Below are 26,527 nucleotides of genomic sequence, written 5' to 3' on the forward strand. Positions count from 1 at the left end.
TCCTCATGAAGCTTAGTCATTTCTACCGTTCTACAGTGCTGTGTTAGATTTTGTTATACAACAAAGTGATTCAGTTTTGTGCGCGTGCATGCACACACACACACATATTCTTTTTCAGATTCTTTTCCATTATAGGTTATTACAGGATACTGAATATGGTTCCCTGTGCTATTACAGTAGGTACTTGTCATTTCTAGTTTTTGATTTAAAGTGAGAGACATGATTCTTCCTTTCACTTGAACACTTAGAGGCATTGTAGGGTTATTAAATGGCCTAATTTCAATATTGCTGTGTCTCAGGGAATAGGGAGGCCTGAGGAGAAAGAGAAGACAGGAAAATGGCTGGTTGGTGGAGCAGTCAGAACACATTTATCAGTGAAGTTTGACATCTTATATGGGCATTGTTTGTGGTGCTGCAAAATAATTACAGTAGTAACATCAAAGATCACTGATCATCAAATCACTGTAAAGATATAGTAACAATGAAAATATTTTGAGAATTACCAAAATGTGGCATAGAGATACAAAGTGAACGATGCGGTGGGGAAAATGGCACATATAGACCCGTTCAGTCAGTGTAGGGTTGCTACAAGTCTTCAGTTGGTTAAAAAAACCCACAATATTGGTGAAGTGCAATAAAACAAAGTACAGTACATTGAGGTATGCCTGTTAACCCCTTAATCTTAGCGCCCCTGTCACCAGCCACCCAATTCTACTTCTGGTGGTGTAGTCATTCAGTCATGTCCAACTCATTGTGACCTTGTGAGCTGCAGCACGTCAGGCTTCCTTGTCCTTCACCATCTCCCGGAACTTGCTCAAACTCATGTCCATTGAGTCGGTGATGTCATGCAACCATCTCATCCTCTGCCACCCCCTTCTTCTCTTACCCTCAGTCTTTTCCAGGTTCAGGGTCTTCTCCAATGAGTCGGCTCTTCACATCAGGTGGCCAAAGTATTGGAACTTCAGCCTCAGTCCTTCCAATGAATGTTCGGAATTGATTTCCTTTAGGATTGACTGGTTTGATCTCCTTGCTGTCCAAAGGAATTTCAAGAATCTTCTCCAACACCACAGTTCAAGTGCATCAATTCTTTGGTGCTCAACTTTCTTTATGATCCAAACCTCACATCTGTATATGACTACTGGATAAACCATAGCTTTGACCATTTGGACCTTTGTTGGCAAAGTGATGTCTCTGCTTTTTAGTACACTGTCTAGGTTACATTTGGGTGAATTAAATGCTGGTTGTTTGTATTTATTGATTTCAAATAGAAGTTATAACAGAAAATGGTGGCAAGTAAGTGGTAGGAAGACATATTGTTTGTAACTAAGCAGGTTCTTCTAAAATGATATACTTTTAATGCTTTCTTATTATCCCATTTAGGAGACTAATTTACTAGGGTCTTTCTTAGTAAATGGGAGAGTTTCATGGGTAGTATTGTCTCCTCTTTGTACTCTTACCAACTCTCAGTGCTCAGTTAATTTTATTGATGAGAAAAATCAGTTGCATTTATATTAATTAGGCTTTTGCTTTTCTCTTTTAAGAAGCATGACTACCATATAAATGGTTCATTTTACTATTTGGTAATTAGCTTGTTTTCCCAAAAGTGTGTGTAATTCTGAGAGGGTGCTGAACTGAGTATTAGAGTTCTCCTGGCTAATTGTATCTTAGGGAGCTAAATATTTTCAGTGCTAAATATTGGGAGTTATGATCTTATCTCCTGTTATTGGGAGTTTTTTGTTTTTGTTTTTTGAGTCAGTCACAAAATTAAGTCTACTTAATTAGTTGTTTTTATGAAAACTAACACTCAAAATAGAGGAAACAGCCTCTACCACTTTCCTAAAGATTAGGTCAGAATGGATGTATCCTTTCTCTTTTGCCTATCAGTTTGATTTGGGGGAGTACATAGCTGAGTGATCATTTAAAACTGATTAGGGTCTTCATTGCTCAAATATACTGTACTTTAGAAAGTATGACATTCTTCTAAAGCAGTGGCCAACTTTTTTTGTAAAGAGGCATACAGTAAATATTTTAGGCTTTGTGGGCCATACCGTAGTGTCTGTCACTATTCAACTCTGCTGATAAAGAGAAGCAGCCATAGACGATACATAAATAAATGAGCATGGTTGTGTTCCAATAAAGTTTTTTTTACAAAAATAGATGACAGGCCAGATTCGACCCACAGGCCATACATAGTTCACCAGCTCATGTTCTAGAATAGTTTTTCTAAAGTTCACAAGTTGCTTTTGGAAATATTAGGGGGAAAAGTGAATTTTCCCCCTTTAGGTCGAAAAGAGCATTTTCGACCTTTCTATTTCTTTTTCAGTAAAGATTACCTTGTTTCTCTTAGCTGTAGAAACTTGGACACTGCTCTTGAATTTAGGCTGTCTGAGTGATGCCACAGTACCTAAGAAGCAGATGTTTCCTTTTCTGCACTAGGCTGGTAGTACTAGGAATTGTAGGTAAGCCTGGGTTACCATTTGGGAAGTTTGTAGTGTTATTGCTAGCTTGTAAGAGTGTCGCCTCCAGGACCACTAGTGGTATTTTTATTTCTTATTCTGGGTTTCCTCTTATATGGCTACATGAGGTTTGGGACTATTGTATATTTCTTACTCTTGCTTAGTAGCAGACCAGCAGACACAAGCTTGAGCCTCTTGGCTTCCCATGGTCCGGATTCACCTCAAACTGAACGTGGGACATCTCCCTGTTCTTGGGGACTCTTGACTTTTCCTAGGTGAATGTCTCATCATTTCACTTTAGGTCTGGCTTTTTAGGGGGAACTTAGGGTTGTCATTTTCTTGCAGCTCTAGTGTAAGTGTTTGGTTTTATGGGTCGTGGCCCAGAATCTGAGAATCTTTATCCTGAGGTTGTGATGGAAGTTCTGAGAGCACTCACTTCATTGTCTGGATTTCTTGAGGAGGCTCTGAGATTCCCTCCTCTGATAGAGACATGTTTTATTAATTCTTTGTGACATGAGTCATGTAAAAACTTGGCCTCAAGATTTATTTCAGTAATATTAGTTACTTGCCTTGGTTTTCACATGGGAACTCTGGAAGCCAATTCACTATTTGCCAATGCAGTAGATTTACTATGATTCTTGAAAATCTTAAGGTGATCCATGTTGGACAGTGGGGATACGGGCTGGGACTTGTACTTTTATCTTCCTCCTCAACCCTAGCCCTGATACACTGATGTAATAATACTGTTGGAGAAAAATGGTGTTGTGAACTAAAGAGAGTTATAAAACTTTTTTGGGAGTATCTTGGGTAGCTTTGGGTTAAGTTGCCTTTTTTTATTAGAACCGCAGTTAGCAGGTGCTCATTTCTGAGGAAGTTGTCTCTACATCCCATCAGTTTTGGGGACCTGTTAGGATATTTCATTTTTCAGGCTCTTCTCTAGCAGACATGAACTTCAAAGGGATTGTGAGCATTATGAAATTCATGCTGAATTCTTGTGAACATATGTTTAAAGTTTTTTGAAAGAATACGAAGGCATTCTGCTGTGTGAGCAGCAGAAGTGACTGTGAGTATTTACTCATTCATTCAGCAGAAACCTATGGAGTTATCTGTCGTATGTGCCAGGCACATTTCAGACTTAGAAAACCCAGAGGTGAAGTCCACTTTCTAGTATCCTCCCTCTCCCTGGGAGCTTTTCAAGCTCTTTAGGAGTGGTAGGTTTAGATCCCAGAATGCCAAACTGCATGGGGAGGAAGTAGCTTTGAACTGAAGAGGGTGCGCCTAGCTCTGTCTGCTGGTGCTATTAGGGAGTTGCCTGTCTTTAACTGTTGTATTCTGTCCTTAAGCTTGTCAGTGATGTCTGATCTGTCTTCTTTAGACAGGAACAGGGCTCCAGTCAGATCCGACTATGCTTACAGGTCCTAAGAGCCATTCAAAAACTGGCCCGTGAGTCATCCATTATGGCCCGAGAAACCTGGGAAGTCTTACTGTTGTTTCTTCTGCAGATTAATGACATACTTCTAGCGCCACCAACTGTTCAAGGTTTGTTAATTATTTTTTCTGATTTATTGCTGAGCTCCAAACATAGTTTACTTTTAGACTCAGTGAGTAGTAGACTCAGTGGGGATTTAAAATTTGGCACTACAGTTGACAAACCAATATGAGGAGAGACTCAGTGAATTAATACATGTTTGATAATGACAGTAACAGTAGCTTGTTCATTGTATTAGGACAGAGCCTATTTAAGAAACAACTAATGTACCTGATTACAAAATAGTTATCCAGGTAGACTGAAAACTCGATGGCTGCAGAAGATAATTTTGTTTAGCAAATGAAACCTAGAAAATCTTAAAAGTATTCTATTTGGAAGTATGACAAGTATGTCATTCATTACCTAGCTATCAAAAAGCCTTCAGTTTTATGAGTTTAGAATGTATTTTAAGATGTCTTGCTTTGTATAATATAGCACAGTATACACAGACAATAAGTTGATAATTCTAGTTCCAAATTTCCCGGTTGCTTATTCATCTGTGTATTCTTTTTACTAACACATGTGAGTGTGCTTATGCTTTCACATAAATGCAGTGTCCAGGAAGAATTTTAGTGTTGAAAGGGACTCCATAATAGAAATACCCTGTCTGGGATTGGCGATGAGCTAGCCAGACAGGTAGTGTGCCTCTCTCTTAAACAATCCCCATGCCAGGGATTCAGCACCATAAGTCAGGCCATGCATCCCCTTCTAGAGCTTACTATTGTTGAAACTTCATTTTTGCTCATTTGAAATCCTTAGAACTTTTCATTCTGTATGGAAATCCAGTTTGCCTTCTATGGCTAGGCAGAGTACAGACCGCTGCTGTTCTCCTTAGTTCCCAGGCGTGGAACCGAGAAGCAGCTCTGTTTTCATGGTTGAGGCTTTGTCCTGCCAGAACCAGACCTTTGGCTCCCTTCTTTGTCTCCCTCTCCCTTGAAGGGTGGCTTTCAAACACATGAAGCATTTTATAGCAAAGTTTGAAGGTAGGAAGTCACAGGTATTTGTTCTGATTCCTTTTCTTATTGGCTGTGTGAACTTGGGCAAGTTACTTAAATTTCCAGAACATGTTTTCTCATCTTCAAAATTGATATAGTTGATAATTGGTAATAGATATTATTGATATAAAAACCTACCCTGCAGAATGAATGTGCGGTCACGTGTGTGAGCTGTGTGGCACAGACACTGGCTAATAGCACTCGTTCATTGTAGGCACTCATCCTTTCCCTTCTACCGTGTGTGCTCCTGTCTCACTACTGGAAGGTTAAGAGCTTCCAAACTTCCCACATGATAATGGGTCGATATGTTCATGATTTCCTTCATAAGAGCTCCTTAGAGTAGTTTTTTGTTCTTACCATTAAGTGGTTATTTGAAAGTCAAAACTTTACATTGCAGTTATTTTAATTTTTTGACCAGTTCTCCCAAATCAGTGAGTTAAAGATTCTTCTTTACAAATAAGTATGCCAAAGATGTTTTCTTTTTGTTGGTAAGGTGGCATTGCTGAGAATCTAGCAGAGAAGTTGATTGGTGTTCTCTTTGAGGTTTGGTTGCTAGCATGTACGCGGTGCTTCCCAACACCTCCTTACTGGAAAACAGCCAAGGAGATGGTGGCTAACTGGAGGCACCACCCAGCAGTGGTGGAGCAGTGGAGCAAGGTCATCTGTGCGCTCACCTCGAGGTAAGTCACCGCCGTCAGCTTGCCTCCTTTCATCCATCTGGCCGTGGGCAGCCTTCCCCTAATCCCGTGTCTTTCTGGGATTTATGGAGTACATGTTAAAAACCTCTATTCTGTGTCTCTTATTATTACACTTTAGTTAATAGAATGAATCGACTTTTAAAAATAGATGTAGCAGTTGGCCTAGTACCTGTCTAATCTAAAACCTTTTAGATTAAGAAAGTATGTTGGAGAGGTAGATGAATTCTGAGCCCTACTATTCCCACCCCCCCCCCCAAACCCCACTCTAATTCTAATTATTAAAATGTTTAGAAAGAAAGTGAAAGTGAAGTCGCTCAGTCGTGTCCGACTCTTTGTGACCCCCCAGTGCTGTCGCCTACCAGGTTCCTCCGTCTGTGGGATTTTTCCAGGCAAGAATACTGGAGTGGGTTGCCGTTTCCTTCTTCAGGGGATCTTCCTGACCCAGGGATCGAACCCGAGTCTCCCTCATTGTAGACAGACACGCTATGGTCTGAGCCACCAGAGAAGTCCAAAATGTTTAAGATCATTATTAAAAAAAAAAAAAGGCCAAAGAAAGTTATAACAGAAAGAGTTATGTTCACCAGAAATCTTATTATACGTGATTTTACAGAAATAGGATCATGCTATAATCTTCTCGTCTGTAACCAAAGTAGGCAGTTTTTTATAATAATGGTTTTGTTTTTTGGGTATTTTTTAGCCATTTGTATATAGTATCATCACTATTCTCTGAGTAAACCGTTAGGCTTCATTTTTTTCAGACTTTTTTTTTTTCATTTCTTGTAATATATGCTGAGCATTCTTTTTTAAACATGATCACAATACCATTGTCATACATGAACAAAACATTAACAGTTTTCTAATATTGATAAGCTGTGGAGTGTTGAGATATTGCTGAATGTCTCAGCTTTTTAAAATACTTGATTCCATTGAGCCTCTTTTTTTGGGGGGGGGGGCGGCTGGGGCCAGTGGTGGTCGGGGCGGGGGGGAAATACTTGATTCCATTGAATCAGAACACAGACAAAGTTTGGACATTGTATTTAGTTGACATATTTCTTAAGCCTATTTTAAACTGTAGGTTCCTGCTCTCTCATTTTAATTTCCTTGCAAGGTTTTTTTTTGTTGTTGAACTGGGCTGGTTTGTCTTATTGAATGCTTCACATTCTGGATTTTTCAGATTATGTCCTAGTTGTGTTAGTTAATATGTTCCTCTCTCCCTTATATTTCCTGTCAGCTGGTGGTTAATCTGACAGGAGACTGGAGGCTTACTCTGATTTAGACTTAATGGGAGGGTTAGTGGTGGAGGTGGGAACAGATAATTTATAGATGGTATTATGTATCAGAGGATAGATTGGTCTTTTTATGAGTTAACATATATATCTTTATCATCATTTAAACTAAGGTGAATTTTTGTTTATTCTGGCATATCTTTATGAATGTCACTATTATGAATCTATTTTTAAATAATACATCCTTTTATCTTGATTATAAAAGTGCAATACATGCTTATTATGGAAAATTTGGAAGACATAAGGGGGAATATCCATCACTTAAAAATAACCCATCTTTGAATATATTTTTTTCTACCTTATCTTTTTTAAAAAATCAATTCGATATTATTCTATACAGTGTTACCTGCTTTTTTTTAACTTGATGTCTGATTCTTGTCACAGTAATTACATGCACCTTTTTTCTTACGTAGATCTCAAGATCCTATTTTAAATGGCTTTGTAGTTTTTCATTATATAAATGGAATTATAATTCATTTAATAGTTTCTCTGCTATTTTGATATTTAAATTGTTCTCTGTGTTTTCCTTTTTAAAACTATTGTTGGGAATTCCCTTGTGGTCTAGTGGAGAAGGCAATGGCACCCCACTCCCGTACTCTTGCCTGGAGAGTCCCGTGGACGGAGGAGCCTGGTGGGCTGCAGTCCATGGGGTTGCTGAGAGTCGGACATGACTGAGTGACTTCATTTTCACTTTTCACTTTCATGCATTGGAGAAGGAAATGGCAACCCACTCCAGTGTTCTTGCCTGGAGAATCCCAGGGACGGGGGAGCCTAGTGGACTGCTGTCTGTGCGGTCACACAGAGTCAGACACAACTGAAGCGACTTAGCAGTAGCAGCAGTAGCCAGTTGTTAGGACTCTGTACCCTCACTGTCAAGGGCCTGGGTTCAGTCCCTGGTCAGAAAATTAAGATCCTATGAGTCACTCAGTGGGGCAGAAAAAAACAAAACAAAGAAAGCTAAATAAAGAAGGATATAAAAGTAAAAAAAGATATATATTGTTGATTTGTGAGTACTTTACACTTAGTCTTTGTATGTATTCTGGTTATTTTATTAAGATATATTTAGATTAGCTATAGTAGATCATAATCTATTCTGAGTATAATAGATTAATAATTAAGTCAAAGGGCTTTGAACAGTTTTAATACATTTGGAATATTAGTATTTAGTTAAGTAATTGAATTGTCAAATTCAGTTTATGGGACACATACCATAAATTCTAAACTTCATGTAAAGTTATGTTGCAGTTGTTATGAATAAATTATAATAAATTAGTTATGTTGAAGGCATTTGCAGTGTGATCAATCTTTTAAAAAAGAATTTATTTTGTATGACTATATAATCAACATAAGTGTAATTGTGCATGATTAAACGATTTGTTATTTGCAGTTACAAATTAAAATTTTAAATAATTTGTAATTTTCTAAAATTATATATAATTTGAAATTTATAGTATACATTATAAAATTATATTCTGTATAAGTGTTATATACAGTGTTGTATATTACATACTTTTATATATAATAAGATATGTTAAAATTTATAATATGAGAAGCAATATTTAACTTATAAAATCACTTATAATGAAATCATATAAGTAAAATAAACTTACAATTAATACGTTATAAAGAAATAATTTTATAAGTAACAAATTTATAATATAAATCATATAACAAATGTATGAACTAAATTATAAATATTAATTATTTAAATAAAGCAATAAATATTTTAAAATAATTTTTACAAAACTGAAAGTCCTCTTCCAATTTATTTTATAAAATGGTTTTCATTTATTTTACTCACCTCAGTGAGGTATAATACAAGTTTCATCTATTTTGTCCTATCATATTTATCTTACTATATTTTAATGCTTGAATGTATCTTCAGTTCTGTTAAAATGAACTTAGTAGTGTGATTTTTTTTTTTAATTTTCCAGATTGCTACGCTTTACATATGGTCCTTCATTTCCTCCATTTAAAGTTCCCGATGAAGATGCCAGTCTGATCCCTCCTGAAATGGATAACGAGTGTGTTGCACAGACATGGTTTCGCTTTTTACATATGTTAAGGTACCCTTGTTGTTGTATTTCATGTGTCCTTACCCACTAAATGTCTTAGGCAGGAACCGTACTGTAACTCCTTGTTGGAGTTCACAGTGTGGCTGCTAAGCCCAGGGGTCAGATGGAGCCAAACTGGACAATACACTCATCTGCGTCACACGCCCCTTCCACCCCGGCAGGATCAGGCTCTCCCCAGCCGCTCTTGGGCCGCACTCTCTAGGGCTTGTTCCCTGCGGTAGGTGCAGCGTTTGTTCTCTTGCCTGTTGCTGCTGCCTCTGTGACAGTCTCTCTTCCAAGACTTTGTCACTGCTGTGGGGGCTGAAGACTACCTTGTTGCTCTCTGTGACCAGCACTGACTGATCAGTCTTATTCTCAGGGCCTTTTCTCTGGTAGCCTTGTTTAAAATTCCACTAAGGGAACAGTATAAAATTTCACAGAGGAACAAATTGCTAAAAGTAATAATACGTCATGCTCTTTCTTTCTTATGATATTGTTTTCAATTCAATTTCATTGCTTCCTACCATTCTCTCTTCTAGCCCCATCTTTGTGCTCTGTGGAACTTTAATTCTGTTGTGTGCTGTCTTGATTCATAAACTTTTCCCTTGCATTTCTTTTCTTTCTGGTTTGATGAGTCTCATTTTTCTGTTTGTACATTAGTGATTCTGAATTACTCTGTATGACCTGTTTATAAATTAGGGATCTTAACTATTTTCTGTCATTTTATTTTTCAGTTTGTAGTTTGTTTTTCATCTTTCAGTGATTTTAGTTTATTTTTTTACATCTACCTTTTTCTGTGACCATTTTCTGTTTCCTTTAAGATTAGAAAGTCTTTTGTGTACTTTGATCAGGTAGATACTCACCTGTACTCACTCACTGCTTCTGATTTTGTTTCCTTTTTGCCATTAAGTTCATTTATATGTATGGGTTTTGTCTTTGGGTTGCATATTATTCCATTGATCTTTTCATTCATTCTTATAGGAGAGTCACACTTAATTACTTTAACTTTCTATAGTTATTGGTATTTGGTAGAACTAACGACTTTTCCCTTTTTCCACTTCTTAGAATATTTTTAAGAATCCCTCTTGCCTGTTTAACATTTTAGATGAATTTTATAATCCATTTGACATGTTATAAAGCACATGTGAAGAGAAGAACCTCACAAAACCTGTTGGGGTTTGGAGTATATATTAGGGTAAGGAACGTGTCCTGCTTTAGCAGATGAACCTGAAAATCTTAGCGGCGTAGTACAATATGTTTCATAAAAGCCTTGGGTAAGGAGCAGCTTTGCTTAGGTAGTTGTTCAGGGCCTCAGGCTGGCAAAGACTCCACCATCTTCAACATGTGGCTTTATCAGGGCATTAACTCTGCAGGCAGAAGCCTCTGTATCTGGCTAGAAGATGGAAAAGAGAAAGCAAGGAAAATTATGTAGAAAGTTTTTATGGACCGGCTCCTACATTGATGTGAATCACTGCTACCCATATTCCTTTGGCTGGAACTCACATATGCCACATTAAATTACAAGAGAGCATAGGAGGAAAAGAGAAATTACCAAACAGCTAAGCAATTCTCATCTCTGCCAAAGATGAGAATTGTATTAGCTTGTATTATATTTAGAAGCAGCTGACATCTTAATATATTGTGGTTGCCTTTTAAGAGTAGGTGTTTTTCTTTTTAAGAATCGTAAATATGTTGTGGAAGTGTTTTGTACATATGCATAATTTTTTTTTTGCTATTATTACTTTATATTTATTGCTGATGTTGTGAAAGACTAACTTTTTTTCTATTGTTAAATCTTGCAAGTGGCTATTGCTGCTGTAAAGAAGATGTTTTACCTATTTTACTTTTGTATATTATATTTGGGGTTTTAAAATGCTGTATTTCACTGATTCTTTTTAGATTTCTAGATATAATGGACACATATATTTGCACATATCTGCAAATAAGAAATGTCTCCTTTCTAGTAATTTATACTTGAGTCTTTGGTAATTCATTAAAAGTGTTTTGGTTGCAGTAAGACCTGTGTCTGAGTTCATGTTCTACTACTTTTTCCTTTGTGAGCTTGAGCAAGCAATTTAGTCTGAGTCTCAGTCTCTTTTTAATCTATAAAATGGGGATAATAATAGTATCCATCTTGTTATAAGAATTGAAGAAAACGTGAAACAGTGCATCAAGTATGTGTTAGGTGCTTGAAAAGTTGCCATTTTTGTTACAATAATTTTTGTATGTTTTAGTGGTCAGAATTTCTACAACCTGTTGTGTTAAAATGACACTGTTTTGACATCCCTCTTATCTGATTTTCATTCGAATGCCTCTACTGCATGAAATTTTGAATGGGGTGTTGGTTGTTAATATTAGATAGTTACTGTGTCTTGTGTTCTTGATTTCATAAGCAATTAAAGAATTTTAAATTTAAAAATATAAATGGGAAATAGTGCTGAATTATTTTCAAGTCATATTTTGGGATCCATTTAAGCAATTAAATATCTTTTCTTCTTTTATCTTTTGATAGTATATTAATTTTTTTCCCCAATGTTGAATCATCCTGTATCATTTAAAGATAAGTTCTGCTTGATTATGGAATGTTGTTCTTTTAATATTTTCCCAAATTATCTCTCTTTCTGTTTTTTGACTAATTTATATTTTGGCAACTTTAAACAACTTAGGAAACTTCCTATCTTTTTCTGTACTCTGTTGTATGAAAGTTATATATTCCTTAACTGCGTTCGCGCTTTCCCCTAAAAAAAAAAAAAAAAAAGAGTTTGAAATACGCCACCAGTAAAACTGTAGTGGTGGAATCTTTTTTCATGGTAGTTTTTTTTAAAGTGGTAGTTCTTAGATAGTCTTCTCCTGCTCCTTCGCTGTTTCTTTCTTTACTTTCGGATGTGCTGCGTCTGTTGCTGCAGGGCTTTTCTCTAGTTGCGGTGAGGGGGGCTGCTCTTGGTTGCGCTGCACGGGCCTCTGATTGGGATGCCTTCTCCTGTGGAGCATAGGCTATAGGGCGCGTGGGCTTCAGTAGTTTCCAGTGCGTGGGTCCGGTTGTTGTGACTCCTGGACTTTGGAGCACAGGCTCAGTAGTTGTGATGTGTGGGCTTAGCTGTTCCATGGTATGTAGGATCTTCCTAGACCAGGGATCGAACCTGTGTTTCCTGCATTTCCAGGCAGATTCTTTACCACTCAGCCACCAGGGAAGCCCCTACTCCTTCACTATTAATTGATCTCTTCATACTCTGTCCTTGAGCTGAAAGAATGTTTTAGTCACTTTTTTGGGGGGTATACAGAATAGAAGTTTGAACAAATGCTGGTGAAAGGGGGGTTATTGTGTGATGATAAAGAGGTCTCACTGGGCGTCGGGAAGCAGTGAACATTCATACTCGTGATTGGAAGGATCTGGGCAGCCTTGGGGTAGGCTGCTCTATCATTTCTCTCGGCTGTTTTGCTGTATGCGTGTGCACTGCTCTCTTTCTCTGGCTCTGAGGCACGTAGGACCTTGGCTCCCCAACCAGGGATTAAAACTGCATCCCCTGCCCTGACGGCAGATTCTTAACCACTGCACTGCCAGGGAAGTCCTTAGAGGCTTCTTTTCTCCTCTACCTCACAGAGTGAACTACAGTTCTATGGATACAGTATGCTAATACTTGAAACCCTTTTCCATATGGGCACACACATTCCTCTGTCCTCACTTTTATTGACTTGAAATTAAGAGTCTAACTGGATGGAAAAAGGTTTCAAAGGCCCAGGTCCTCTATAAACCACTGATTTTTATTCCTCAGCCTAATTCTTTTGATCTTGTAGCTAGTGGAAGTTCTTTCCAAGTGGCTGGCTATGCGTTAACTAACATTATTACTTTGAGTTGGAAAGGCTGTTTAATGGACACTTAAGCAGACTGTTTTGAGTGAAAACATAAATCTTTTTTTCTGTGGAAATACTCAAGCCCAAATATGTTGTTTTAAATATATCGAAATGTATGACTTGAGTGCATGCACAAGAATGTAAGCACTAATCCTGATTTTCACAGTTTTTAAAAAATTGGAAATATTAATACTAAAGTAAAATTTTCTCCTTGACGTTCTTGTACATTTATTTATAATTTTACCATTCTGTTGCTTAATTCCAAACATATAGCAATATATCCATATATGCTTTAAAAAATTAAAAATTACTAGTCTTATTTTGGTTCTCATTTTCTGAATAGGCAAATGAAGTTTATGTAAGCACACTGCAGGTCTTCTGTAGAGTTGATGTTTGCTTCCCTAGCCTATTAAACACAGATTCATCTCCTCTCTGAATCAAATAGGTACACACAGCCCTGTTCTTAAAATTAGATTGCATGCATTTTATTGCTAAAGAAATTTCTAAATGTATAATTAATTCTTGCTCTCTCTTTTGATAGTAATCCCGTGGATTTGAGTAATCCAGCCATTATAAGCTCTACTCCCAAATTTCAGGAACAGTTCTTAAATGTGAGCGGAATGCCACAAGAATTGAATCAGTATCCCTGCCTTAAACATCTGCCTCAAATATTTTTTCGTGCCATGCGTGGAATCAGCTGTCTGGTGGATGCATTCTTAGGTGAATTTTGTGTATGTTGCTGGATGTTTGAAGATAATTCTAGAGTCTGGTTTTAGAGGCTATTTGGGGACAGCCCAAAGAAAAAGACAAAGAGATTTGACTGCCAAGTAGTAAACTAGGAAAAATTACTTGCAACTAATGTAATAGCCTGAGCGTTTTTGTTATTATTATATAAATGCTGGGTAGATCAGGTGATGCAAAGAGAAAAGAATAAGACCCAATAGATAAGTGGACAAAGGCTATGAATAAATAATTTGCAAAAGAAAGAAGTGTCATTTCACTAATAATCCTAGAAAATACAGTTTAAAATGTGTTAGGTATCATTCTTATATGAATCATTAGGAAGCAAATTATACATTTTGTGAAACGTTGTTTTAAACTGCTTTTCACATGAAAAGTCAGAATTTTTTTAACCTGTTAAAGAGCATTGATATTTAATGTACTCAGATGCTCAGTTGTGTCCAACTCTTTGCGATCCCATGGACTGTAACCTGCCAAGCTCTTCTGTCCATGGAATTCTCCTGGCAAGAATAGTGGAGTGGGTTGCCATTTCCTCCTCCAGGGGATCTTATTGACCCAGGGATCGAACCCGCATCTCTTACATCTCCTGCATTGGCATGCAGATTTTAGTGCCACCTGGGAAGCCCTTGATATGTAATACCTGTCATTTAAAAAACATTTGTTATGTGTACTTAATATATTACAGAGGTATTACAGAGGTAATACATTAGTTCAGTTAAGTTTGGCTGCCACTTGATCAAAAATACCAGTGGTTTAAACAGGGTAGCTTATTTTCATACATGTTAAGCCCCAGGCTAAGCTGTACAGGGCTGCTATGGCAGTTCCACCATTGTCAGAAACCCAGGGCACTTCCATCTTCTGGCTCTTCTTCCTTTGTGGCCACTCTCATGGGCCATGATGGTTGAAAGAGTTCCAGCCATCCTCTTAGTAACTGGGAAGGAAGAAGCCACTACCTTTGATTGGTCCTTAAAAGACACTTAAAAGGAGGTTTTTGGAGAAGACTCACCTAGTAATCACCCACTTCTTTATGCTCAGAACATGGCCACATCTGGCCATAAAGGAGCCTTCAGAATGTAGTTGTTTATTCTGGGTAGCCGCGTCCAGCTAAGTTTTGTGTTCTGTAACTCAGGAAGAAAGGAAGGGTGACAGCTGGGAGGCAGCTTGTAGTCTTTGCTATTCTAGTCGGTCCTGAGCCCTCACCAGTGTCGCTTGAGGCAGATTTGCTGACCACATATTTTGAACTATGAAGAATAACTCCTTTTGTCTTTCTTTAAAGGCATTTCTAGACCCCGATCAGACAGTGCTCCTCCAACACCCGTGAATAGATTGAGTATGCCTCAGAGCACTGCTGTCAATACCACCCCACCACATAACCGGCGGCACCGGGCTGTTACTGTGAATAAGGCCACCATGAAGACAAGCACAGTAAGGCTTTTCATCACTATTATTATACCGTATAAAATTGGCTGTTTAATCTACCATCCTTTTAAAAAGTCCTGCTGTTTTCGCAAACTTCTTGTGACTGTGGCTGTACTCTTGTGTTCTTCTAACAGGTTAGTACTGCTCACGCCTCGAAAGTTCAGCATCAGACATCCTCCACCTCTCCTCTGTCAAGTCCAAATCAGACTAGTTCAGAACCCCGGCCACTGCCTGCCCCCCGGAGACCAAAGGTTAACAGCATCTTGAATCTCTTTGGATCATGGTTATTTGATGCAGCATTTGTTCACTGTAAACTTCATAATGGGATAAACAGAGACAGCAGCATGACTGGTAAATATTGCTCAAGAAATACGTTATCATTTTTTTCTTTCCTTTTTTTTCTTTTTTATCTTTCCTACCTGCAAGATTAATATGTATCTTAAAAAGTTCTCTGTCTCTGACCAAGCAGTGTCTTGTGCTTAACCCCTTCCAGCTGAAGTAATTTTAAACGTTTTCCTACGTGTCCTTTTCATGTTTATTCTATGAGGTTTGGCTTTGTTTGGTTTTATTAGACACACTTCAGGTTAGCCACATTTTGTTCAATCAGATTCATTTCAGTAGGTGACCTGGAAGTTCCCTTCATGTCAGCCAGGATAATACTATTGATATAAAGAATTAAACATGATTGACCGGAAATTTATTCACAAAAAGTGTTTTCTTAGATTTTGGCAGCCATTCACTCGTTACTACATATAAATCAAATTTCTGCTTCACAGAAGACTATTCTTTTAGGTTTCAGTCTAGAAAAGTTAATTTCAAGGGCACATTTTAAAAAAATATCATTTTTAAGACTAATAATTAATAACTCAACCTTGATATCTTCATTTAGATTTTATTACAGAAATGAAACTCTTATCTAAATCTGGTCTATGTCATCTTACCATTATAGTTGTAAGTAGTGGCATTAGGGTGCAGGATGGGAGGGTGGGGTCCTGTAGAATATATTGAATATTTATTACTGAATGAATAGAGCTGAATAATAATAATGGCTAACATTTATTGAGCTGTGTTTACTTTGTACCAGGCACTGTGCTTTATGCATTAATTCTGCTCTATGTAATAATATAATTAATATTGGTTGATTGGTAAGAAGAGCACTTTTCCCCTGGGGTTGGAAAGAACTTGAGATAGATAAAAGGATGCCTAATTGCATTAGATGATGCATCTTCCGTGGTGGCTCAGACGGTAAAGAATATGCCTGCAGTGCAGAAGATGCGGGTTCTATCTCTGAGGTGGGAAGATCCCCTGGAGAAGGGAATGGCAACCCACTCCAGTATTCTTGCCTGGAGAATTCCATGGAGAAAAGAGTCTGGTGGGCCATAGTCCATGGTGTCGCAAAGAGTCAGACCCAACTGAGCGACTACCACACACAGTGCATCTCTGGGGAGTGTTGATTTCAAGGATAAAACTAATAAAAAAGCCATAAAAGTCTCTTGCTTTCTCTCAGAAATAAATTGTTTTCTTTTATATATCATCTCAGAACTAAGGGTCTATGGCTGTTAGCATTATACGCATGTAATTATTCTGGATGTTCTTAGAAATCTTTAAATAATTTTTAGAAGAGTAGTGGATATAAAGGCATTTTCAGGAATATAATTTGAGGTTGCATGATTGAGTTTAGGGATTCCTTGTTTGTTTTGTTCAAATTCAGATACCTTTTATTCTACCATTTCATATTTTATTTACAAGTTTGACTTATGGATAAGTAAATGTATTTATTTGATGACTAAATGAAAACACTTAAAAAACTTCTGTTTTCTTATGTTCATGTGCCTTATATTTTGAATTTTATGACCCATGTTTATGTTTATTGTATTATATTTTCTAGATTGAGTCAGTCATATATTTATTTTCACTAAGATATAATTCTTTTACAGTGTAACTTTTGGGTATCAAGCTGTTGACAGTAAAATCCCTGAATCCAGAGTGGTTCAACCTGCTGCTTTTTTGGCGGGCTTGCTTAAAGGGAACTTAGAAATCTTCCCACTTAATAGGGAGTTTTTAACAGCTTTGCTCATCTTCTCGTGCCAAAAGATAGAAACTAAAATTCACCTCGTATGTGGGCAACTAATTCTTCTTTTCAACTCCTAACCATTTTCCTTGGTGGGGAAAGGATAGCAGCTCTTCTTCTCCGACCTTGTGTTCAGAGATGAGAAAAGCTGTTGTATTACTCAGGAGATAGGAGGTGTCCAGACAGTTGAATGGGTTAGAGTCCTTTTGGGTGCTGCTCTTGAGGTTTTGGGGGTGGTGGAAAGTTGGAGAGTACTAACTCTGTTAGCCTGTTTTCTAAGTACTGGCTGCCATCAAGGAATTCTGCCACATAGTTCACCTCTAACTTAAAATGTTTGCTTTTATGAACTAGTTAGCTTTAGATTTACATGACAGTACACAGTGCTTTGTAAATGTAACATTGAGCTGGGAAGGGTTAATGAACTAAAATTTTAATGCACGTTATGGGCAGTTCAGAACCTCAATTCCTTGTAGTTGTGTAATTTTCTTCGTTCATTGTTTTGCATGATACAAAAATCATAATTTTGGATCTGAATGCACAATTTCCTGTTTTTGAACTAGCTTGTGGTATCATAAAGCTTTTAACCTAACTTTTAAAAAGCTAAAAAGCTTCTTAACTTATTGTAAAATTTCACCATCTTTAAAGTATTTTATAATTACTGCTGTCCTTTGATTTGTTTCCATTTATTTCTATTATCTTGCAGCATCTTTTATCCAAATTCTTCTTTCTTATAAATCTTGTAAGTAGGAACCAGAAGCTTCTCCTTAATTGCAGTCATGTTTTTATTTTTTTCATAATTCCATTAAAATTTTTGATTGTCATTGTCTCTTGTAGTTTTTGCACTTGGGAAGAAAAATACTTTTCTGTGTTTTGAATGGGGAAGATTGTTGGCAAAAGCAAATTAATCTGCCTGAATCAGTCCCATTATTTTTGTACACTAGTCTGGTCATGTCATGAATTCCAGGATTTTGCACTAACTGTGTTTTGGCTTTTTTTTTTTTTAATTTAAAGCTTAAGCTTATTTTTATACAGATTTAGTGTTTGATTTGTATGCATTCTGCATGTAGTGTTTTTCAAATGTATTATTGCTGGATACCTTATTCAGGACTAAGAATGGCTCATGGGAAGTTGCATAAAGATTTATGCTGGACTCTGCATTCTGTTAAATCTATTACTATAAAATAATTTAAACATTTAATGTAGAGTGATAAAAGATTTCAGAGTGACTTTCAATACACAATGAAATCTTTTCCTAAAAACACGAGCAACTTTCGAAGGGCTTCTGTTTCAGTGACAACAAATGACCATGATAATCTTTCTTACCCAATCCAATTTTCTGATTTATCAACCTCAAGTTAGCTGCTGTCTGTGGTTGTTAAAATTCATTCTCATTTTGCTTGGTTGAGCAATTCTTTGGTGTGTGTTTTGGAGTTGGGTGGGTGGTGGGAATGCTGTCTCTTCCTCCCTACCCATTCTGTCCTTAGCTTGTCCTCTCCCTAAAGTATACACCCTGGCATGGGTTACCCATTCAGTTATGATGTCTGCCTGGGGTAATGTGTAAATTGCAGCACTTATTTTTCTTATTGTTTAAGCATCACTTTTATTGGGAGAGGAAAAAAACAGAAAAGCCAAATTCTGTGTTATATATCTGTATGTATGTGAATACAGATATATATAAATGTACTCTGCTAAAAATTCAGTTGAAAAATGCTTCTTGTTGAATCTGTTAAGTGATAGTACCACTGTAAGCTAATTGTTACCCCTTTTCAAAGATTTCAGAGAGCCCTTTAAAAAAAAAAATTAAGACCTAGTTGCTAAACAAAAGCATTATTGGATTCTATTCAAGTAGCTATTTAATGACACCGACATTTGATCTTTGTGTCCAGGGTCCCATGAGCCTGTTTGCATATCAACAAATATAATAAAACCCTCCTTTTTTCTCCCCAGCCATCACAACACAAGCTAGCATGGAGTTTCGACGGAAAGGGTCTCAAATGTCCACAGACACCATGGTTTCCAACCCCATGTTTGATGCAAGTGAATTTCCCGATAACTATGAAGCAGGAAGAGCTGAGGCTTGTGGGACACTGTGTAGGATTTTTTGTAGCAAGAAGACTGGAGAAGAGATTCTGCCAGCTTATTTATCCAGGTCTTAGAATTTTTTTTGTTTATTTTTCTATTTGTATAGTTGTGATAGTGAAAGTCTATTGTAGCATGGCTTGATAGGCTGAATTGATAAGTAAATGTTGGTTTGAAATACCTGCACATGCATGTAAGTAATTGAAAGTTTTGCATGAATTCCTTTTGACCTACCGTACTAGATTTGGTGAGGACGCCCAATAAATAAAATGCATCTCTTAGGTTAGATGTATTTATTCCAACTTATTGATATTTAATAATTATAGAGAAATTTGGAAGGGCCACACTCAACTTTTGATACATTTTCTTCCCACAGTACTAGGCACTATAGATGATACAAAAGTGTTAGCTGTCAATCCTGCCTCTAAGGAGCTAATTTTCTCAGGCAGAGCCATGTACACAAGTAGTACCCGTCCAGTAGCAATAGGAAGTTGGCGGGAGAAAGACACAGATGAAGTGCTATAGGCATTCAGAGGAAGCAGCAGCATACACTTGCTCCGGGGGTTCAGGAAAGAGTACAGAGAGTTGGATGATTATGCTGGACTTACTAGATGGCTAGTTAACTTAGACTGTGTTAGCAAGTTGAATGGGGTCATTTTATCCAAATCTGTGCCTTCAGCCAGTCTTTTTGAATGTCTCTGCCATCCATTCTGTTGCTTATGCCAGAAACTTGCCATCATTTTAGGCTTCTCTTCTCTCCCTCTGTATCTTTAGGTGGTCAGTCGACTCCTGCCTTTCTTCTACTTAACCCTGTTTCTAATCTCTCCACTCTGTCCCCACCATGACACTTCAGGCCTTGTCATTTTTTCCTTAAATTAGCTGGTAATGGCCTCCTATTTTTCTTGACTCTCTTTTGCCCTCCTCAACTGATCATTCACACAGCTGCTGAAGTGATATTAAGAGAGAACATTCAGGTCTCTGTGTACATACTAGATTCTCAGGAGAGAAGATTAAACTGGCTCAGAAAAAGTAGAGAATGTAGGTAGAAACAGAATGGTACATGCAGGGAACTAATCAGGAGTTAGTAATAATAAGCTGTTGACTTTAATGGAAACCCCTCTTAATGTAACTTAAGCAAAAGTTTGAGAAACTTATGCTATTTAATATCTTCTAAGATCAGGACATGCAGCAGGGTCTCACGAAGGGCAGAAACCAGGGGCTAGAAAGTATTCAGGGACCAAAACACCTTTCTTCCTTTCTGTTTCTCTGTCATCATGGTCTTCTAGACTGCCTCATTCTTCTGTTACCTGCATATCAATTTCTTACATTGCAATGTTTTTCTAAGTTCCAAATTTCCATGGCCTTTGCCTTAGTGACACAAAGGCCAGTTATTATTCTGAATCCCAATTTCAGATTCCTGGAAAAGAGGATCTGATTAATCAGCTCTCTGCCTCTGGTCTAGTCAGCTACAGCTGTGAAGGTGGTTCATACTGCATACAGGCACCCCTTGTGCGGGTACATTTCTTAGGAGAGACTGTGGGTTGGAGTGGTACTCCAAATGGTGTCAGCAGCAGTAAGGGAGTAGGCTGTGACCATGAGCCTTCCATCTGGCCCGTAAGATTGGATGGGTGGTAGTGTGACCAACCAAAGAACAGTTGTGTGAGGGGGCCAAGGATGGACCTAGTGTTGAAGCTGTTGAATTTGAGGTGCCTGTGGGTTATTTATCAACAGATATTTATAAAGTTCCTATTTTGTGCTGGACACTGTGCACAGGGAGTTCTAGAATCAGACTGTGCTGTCCTCGGGTCTCCAGTGTGCTTTGGGCTAGTGGACATGGAGTTAGAGACTAATTCCACTATGTTTGCTGGCTTGTGTATTGTTTAACCAGACTAACAGCTTAGAGAGCCAAGGTTGTCAGCAGGGAACACTAGTATTACGAGGCATGTGGAATAAGATTTGTTAAAGGAACTAGACATAGACATCAGAGAAGAATAAGAGAAGAAGGGAGTACTCAAAGGGTTGAATGCTTTAAAAAAGCAGAGTCAATTAACAGTTACACATGTCTTTTGGATTCAGGAATTGAGAGGCCACTGGTTATTTGTTATAATGTGTTTTTAGTTGAGTTCCAGAGAGGGAAAGTAGATTGAAATGCGTTGAGCAGTAACCAGGAGGTGAGGAGTTTTGTGGAGAAGGTGCCTTTTATAGTTGAAGAGTATACCTATATAGTGTCTCTTAAATGATACAAGTTTGAATGCTTAGTTTTTTGGGGGTTAGGGGAGGATGTTGAAAGTAAGGTACACTTAAAGTACATTCCTAAACGAATTCTTACTCAGGGTGACCTTCATACTGTGTATAAAGGGTCAAATGAGGTTTCTTTCTTTCACTGTGCCCCCAAAATAGCAGGGGAGTGGGAAAAGACACAACACACTTTTTTTTCAGGAATTTTGAAATACTGCAAAATTTTACTGACATGAAATTTAATTTGGTAATTCCTCCAGTTTATTGATAATTACTGCGACCTTTTGTTTTTGGTTCTTCCCTGGTGGCTTAGGTGGTAAAGTGTCTGACTACAATGCGGGAGACCCAGGTTCAATCCCTGGGTCAGGAAGATCCTCTGGAGAAGGAAATGGCAACCCACTCCAGTACTCTTGCCTGGAAAATCCCACGGATGGAGGAACCTGGCGAGCTAACCTGTAACTTTGAGTTGCAAGGCTTAATTAACACTGTAAGAAAGTGTAATAGACATGAATCTCTTTTTTTTCTTTTGATTAAGAAATATAACTTGATTCTTAGTGTATTTGATTCTGAATTGTTCTAACTCCATTAATGCCTTTTAAAGGATAGAAGTAGTGAAGATTGGAAATAGAATTTAAGATGACTGTAGAAAATATTAGTGATTATGAAAACAGTTGACCAGCAGTTTGTTTAAAATTTTTTTCTTACTTTCCTAGATTTTACATGCTTTTAATTCAAGGTTTGCAGATAAATGATTATGTGTGCCATCCTGTCTTGGCCAGCGTTATTCTAAACTCCCCTCCTTTGTTCTGCTGTGACTTGAAAGGGATTGATGTTGTGGTTCCTTACTTTATTTCAGCTCTTGAAACCATTTTGCCTGACAGGTAAGCTTTCATCCTGTACTAGTATGTCAGTTGCTGGTTTTTGCCTGGTCTAATTTGGTGCTTCCTCCCCGGTTTCCCAGTTTCTCCTGTCCAGTGGTCTTCGTAATCCAAGGGCTCTCAGGCCACATTAAATGACAGTAGAGCATCCAGACCCACCTTGTCCCTGAACTCCTTCAGTTCTGATTTGTCCATGGGCGTGTTGAATCCTTTCTGGCCTGGTATAGAGGGACAAGAGTAGCCCCAGCCCAGAGGTCTTTTGTAGCGTAGGCCTGATATTTAAAATCAATCCATCAGATTCTAGTTCAATTCCCTAACAGTTTAACAGGGTGATTCTCTCTCCCAAACACACAAATTACAGAGTATAAACTCAGTGGAAAGTAGTTCCAGCATTCTCTGTAAAACAAAACCCAGTACTTGTATTGTGAAAAATTAACATAATATATATTTGGCAATAGCTAAAAGCATACTTCAGTTCAGAAATACTAATAGCTATTTTTTTTTTTTGCAGAGAACTTTCAAAATTCAAAAGCTATGTAAATCCAACAGAACTGAGACGATCTTCCATTAATATCCTGCTTTCTTTGTTGCCCCTCCCACATCACTTTGGCACAGTCAAATCTGAGGTAAGATTTTATTAAAGTTCTTCATATTCTGTATGTTTTGTGTGCTAATTCAAGTCAAATTATATTTTTAAGATGGAGCAGGAACTTTCTTAAAAATTTCAGATTATTTCAAGTGAATCAGCAAAGTTGATTTGTGAAGGTATTTCTTCTGTCACTCAGCCATTCTACTATTTCATGTTGTGAGAGGCTAGTGTGTCTGATCCCCTATGTTGTGTAAGTTAGTGATAGACTTAGCACAGTGGCTGCCATCAGTCAGACTGAAAGCCCTGCTCATTGGACTGATCCTCTTTTTGTCCACTGTAGCAGTTCCTACAGGACTGTAGTGTGCTGCAGCAGGTGATGTTAAATGTTATTTGTTTCTTCCACAGGTAGTCCTGGAAGGAAAGTTTAGTAATGATGACAGCTCTTCTTATGATAAACCAATAACTTTTTTGTCACTGAAGTTGAGACTTGTGAATATACTAATAGGTGCCTTGCAAACGGAAACGGACCCCAACAACACTCAAATGATACTAGGTTTGTGTTCACACATTTTTTTGTAAGTGAAAACCCAGATCCTGTTGTTGACCTCAGGCATCTTGAGGCAGGGGTCAGTGATGGGAACCTAAGCGAAGTACAGCCCTACTTAATTCTTAATCAGAGGCAGAATTGTTTGCTCTTAACCATGAATAAAATTTGAAGAGGTAAGATGAGGGGAGGAGCGCATCAGTTGTCTTGGTAGGTCATGTTGGCTTAGTTTTTTGTGTGTTCTTTCTCTTTCTCTTTCCCTCTTGCCCTTCCTCTCTCCTTGTGTCCCCTTTTTCTCCCCTTTCCTCTCTGCCATCATTACTTTTACCTCTGCCTCTTCCTCCTGCCTGTTAGAACATGCAAGGCTACTTGGAGTTGGGTGTAATTGTGGAAGTCATGACAGAACCTGCCAAGAGGAGATTGAGGAGTAGCTGTTTCTGTGCCTCCTCCCTTTCCCCTTATTTGTTTCCTGTTGGTTTTCTAATCATACTGTCTTGAATGACTTTTCATCATTATGGCCACTTCCTATATTTTAAACCCTTATCACCTTTAAATTTGGTTACTGCAGCTGTCTGTTACTGCACTTTTTTGTTTTTTTAATCAAATCCAAGGGAATGGTCCTAGGTACAGGTTCTCTGAGGAGAAAGAAGCAAATTGCATGGCTTTTATCCTTGAGCAAGTCTCATTGCAGAGATTGAAACACCTTCCCAGAGTACTCAGATAACAGCAGAAGGCAGTGCTGTTTGCATGTCATGTTGGATGTCTTTAGTGTTGAGAGAGAATAAACTGAAAGAGCAAGGAAATTTCATAGGGGAAAGTGGAAATTAAATTGGATCTTATAGGGCAGGATTTGAATAGGCACCAGTGAAGTTAGGATTTCATTTCAGGAGGGGAAACAGCGAGGCCAGAGAATTTGTGGTGACAGTAGTGGTTGGAGTGGGTGCCTGGTAAGTATAGTATGTTATGCAGCAAGAAGGGAGAATAAATAGAAGAGTAAATCCTTTCATTTTGGAAAGGAGTTTAATGAACAGAGGTTAAATCTCAATATGAGAGAGCCTCCAAGTTGTAGTTTTTTAGATTGTTCAAAACACATAGCACTTGAAATCAGATTATTTCTACAGTTGATGGAGTATTTAGTTCTGCTTTATCCTTGTTCTGTAGAAGCTCCCCATGTATGTTCCAAGGAAGAGTCAATTGTCACTCTTGCATAGTTTGGCAAAGCTATGTCTGTTCTTTCAATCCACAGTGCACGGGAGCACTACCCCCCTGGGATGAGAAGTAGAGTGCAAGGTTCACCATCTTGTTTCTTTACTAGTTCCTAGGGCAGTGAGTTCCTTGGTGATAAATACATGCAGCTTGCCTTCAGAATATGCAAGCCCTTGCCCTGTGAGCAAGCCCTAAAGAGCATTCTTAAAAAGCAGTTGGTCAGAAAGATATAGCTGTGGATTTTCACTTTGTTATTTTATACTGAAAAGATCGGAATCTGGCTTTTAAAATGTTCCATAATATTTTTCTTAGTTTATATTACCCTTGAAATTGAGATGTTTTTTTGAAATTGAGATGTTTACATCTAGTCTTTCACACCAATTTAAAAATTGGTCATGTTTTTATACAAAGCAAAGTTTGATATTCAGATTTATTTTAGAAAAATGTCATTTTAAAATTTGGGGGGCAGATCAGGATTAGGTCATTTTTGCAGAGTTTCTTTTCTGACCAACTGATGGATTTATCAGTAATCTTATGGAATTTCCAGGAATACTCTGTTAAAATCATATTCTTATCTTTGCTGTTAATTGAGATATTTTGTCCATTTTTGTATTCTTGTCATGTATTTAAATGTATTTTTTTGTTGTTTCAGGGGCAATGTTAAATATTGTTCAAGATTCAGCACTTTTAGAAGCCATTGGTTGCCAAATGGAGATGGTAAGAAGCATACAACATGTAATTAGTTAGAGAATATCAACTTCTGTTTTTATGTAAATTATATTCCAAAATGTCTGTCCTTGTGTTCTTAAAGGCATTTGTTTGTAGATTCAGCTCATTGATTCAGAGGGTCCTTTTAAAAATATTACCTGTTTTGAGGTTTCTTATCTTTCAGTGTCTCATCAGGTCCCTGAGAGATTCTGCAGGAGAGAAATTCCAGCTAAACACTGTCTTTACTCCTGGACAGTGTTTACCTAAAGCTTTTATGTCTTTTGATGTGTTGGTGAATTGACTTGAATAATCTAGAAAAATCCCCATACTCTGATTCCTTGTATCTGTAGTAGATCTAGTGTTGGCTGTAAACAGCGTCTAGTTTATCCTTTTCTATCGCAGCTGCTCTTTCTGCCCTCTAGACCAAAGTTTGAAGGTTTCCCCAACGCACTAGTGCTTCTAAATCAGAAATACTTTCCAGAGACTCTGATGCTCCCTGCTTCTGTCTTCAAGACGTGTGATCCCTCTACCTGGAATAGAGGCAGGCAGTTGATGGGAGGTGAATTAACTGAGTATGCTGGGGTGAGATGAGTAGATGTGGGATGGGTAATCAAATTGTCATTAAGGAAATTATGTTCATGTCCCACTAGGTGGCTAATAACAGTCACCTTACATGGATGAAATGAATTGTGTTTGTAGGGGAAATGAGGGAAGTCTTCAGCAGATACCTTCATTAGCTCCTGTACATATAAGAGTTGATCTTTATTGATCTATAGATATATACTAATATATGCTAAATATACTAATCATATATTTATTGTTTGTGTATTTTATGTAACACTGGAAAGTTACTGTTATTTGTTTATTTGTGTTTTGTGTTTTTAAGATATATTCCTATTCTGAAGTTTTGCTTGGGAGGCACTAGGGTATTTCTTTACAGACCCAGAACCATTAACTATTGAAGTCTAGTGAAGATGGAAAAAGTCTGATCCTTTTAAACAGCAGCAAAAGACGATTCCAGAATGGGCACCCACTAATCATCAGACCCTTGATAACACCGTAAATGGCGTTTATGCAAAAACACAACAGTTTTAATCCTTTGTCAATTTTTATCTATGTATCAGTTTGTGCTATTTAGCTGGCACATTCCATTTTACCAGCATGGCTTTTAGTGATTGACTTCTG

The 26,527-nt window shown here is 37.7% G+C and overlaps 1 protein-coding gene across 2 annotated transcripts in view; it reads left to right on the forward strand.

Annotated features, from left to right (window-relative positions):
- The window catches only part of RALGAPB (Ral GTPase activating protein non-catalytic subunit beta), an 88,538-nt gene that overhangs the window by 21,848 nt on the left and 40,163 nt on the right, over window positions 1-26,527 (forward strand). For both annotated transcript variants that reach the window (XM_065921991.1, XM_065921992.1), the window contains exons 4-14: window positions 3,832-3,995; window positions 5,473-5,659; window positions 8,898-9,029; window positions 13,411-13,589; window positions 14,887-15,035; window positions 15,164-15,380; window positions 19,048-19,249; window positions 22,131-22,298; window positions 22,807-22,921; window positions 23,290-23,437; window positions 25,287-25,351. In XM_065921991.1, coding sequence (XP_065778063.1) covers window positions 3,832-3,995; window positions 5,473-5,659; window positions 8,898-9,029; window positions 13,411-13,589; window positions 14,887-15,035; window positions 15,164-15,380; window positions 19,048-19,249; window positions 22,131-22,298; window positions 22,807-22,921; window positions 23,290-23,437; window positions 25,287-25,351 — 1,726 coding nt within the window. The remainder of the gene's footprint in view (window positions 1-3,831; window positions 3,996-5,472; window positions 5,660-8,897; window positions 9,030-13,410; window positions 13,590-14,886; window positions 15,036-15,163; window positions 15,381-19,047; window positions 19,250-22,130; window positions 22,299-22,806; window positions 22,922-23,289; window positions 23,438-25,286; window positions 25,352-26,527) is intronic.

The sequence above is a fragment of the Muntiacus reevesi genome, chromosome 2 (assembly GCF_963930625.1).
Source record: "Muntiacus reevesi chromosome 2, mMunRee1.1, whole genome shotgun sequence".
Lineage (NCBI taxonomy): Eukaryota > Metazoa > Chordata > Mammalia > Artiodactyla > Cervidae > Muntiacus > Muntiacus reevesi.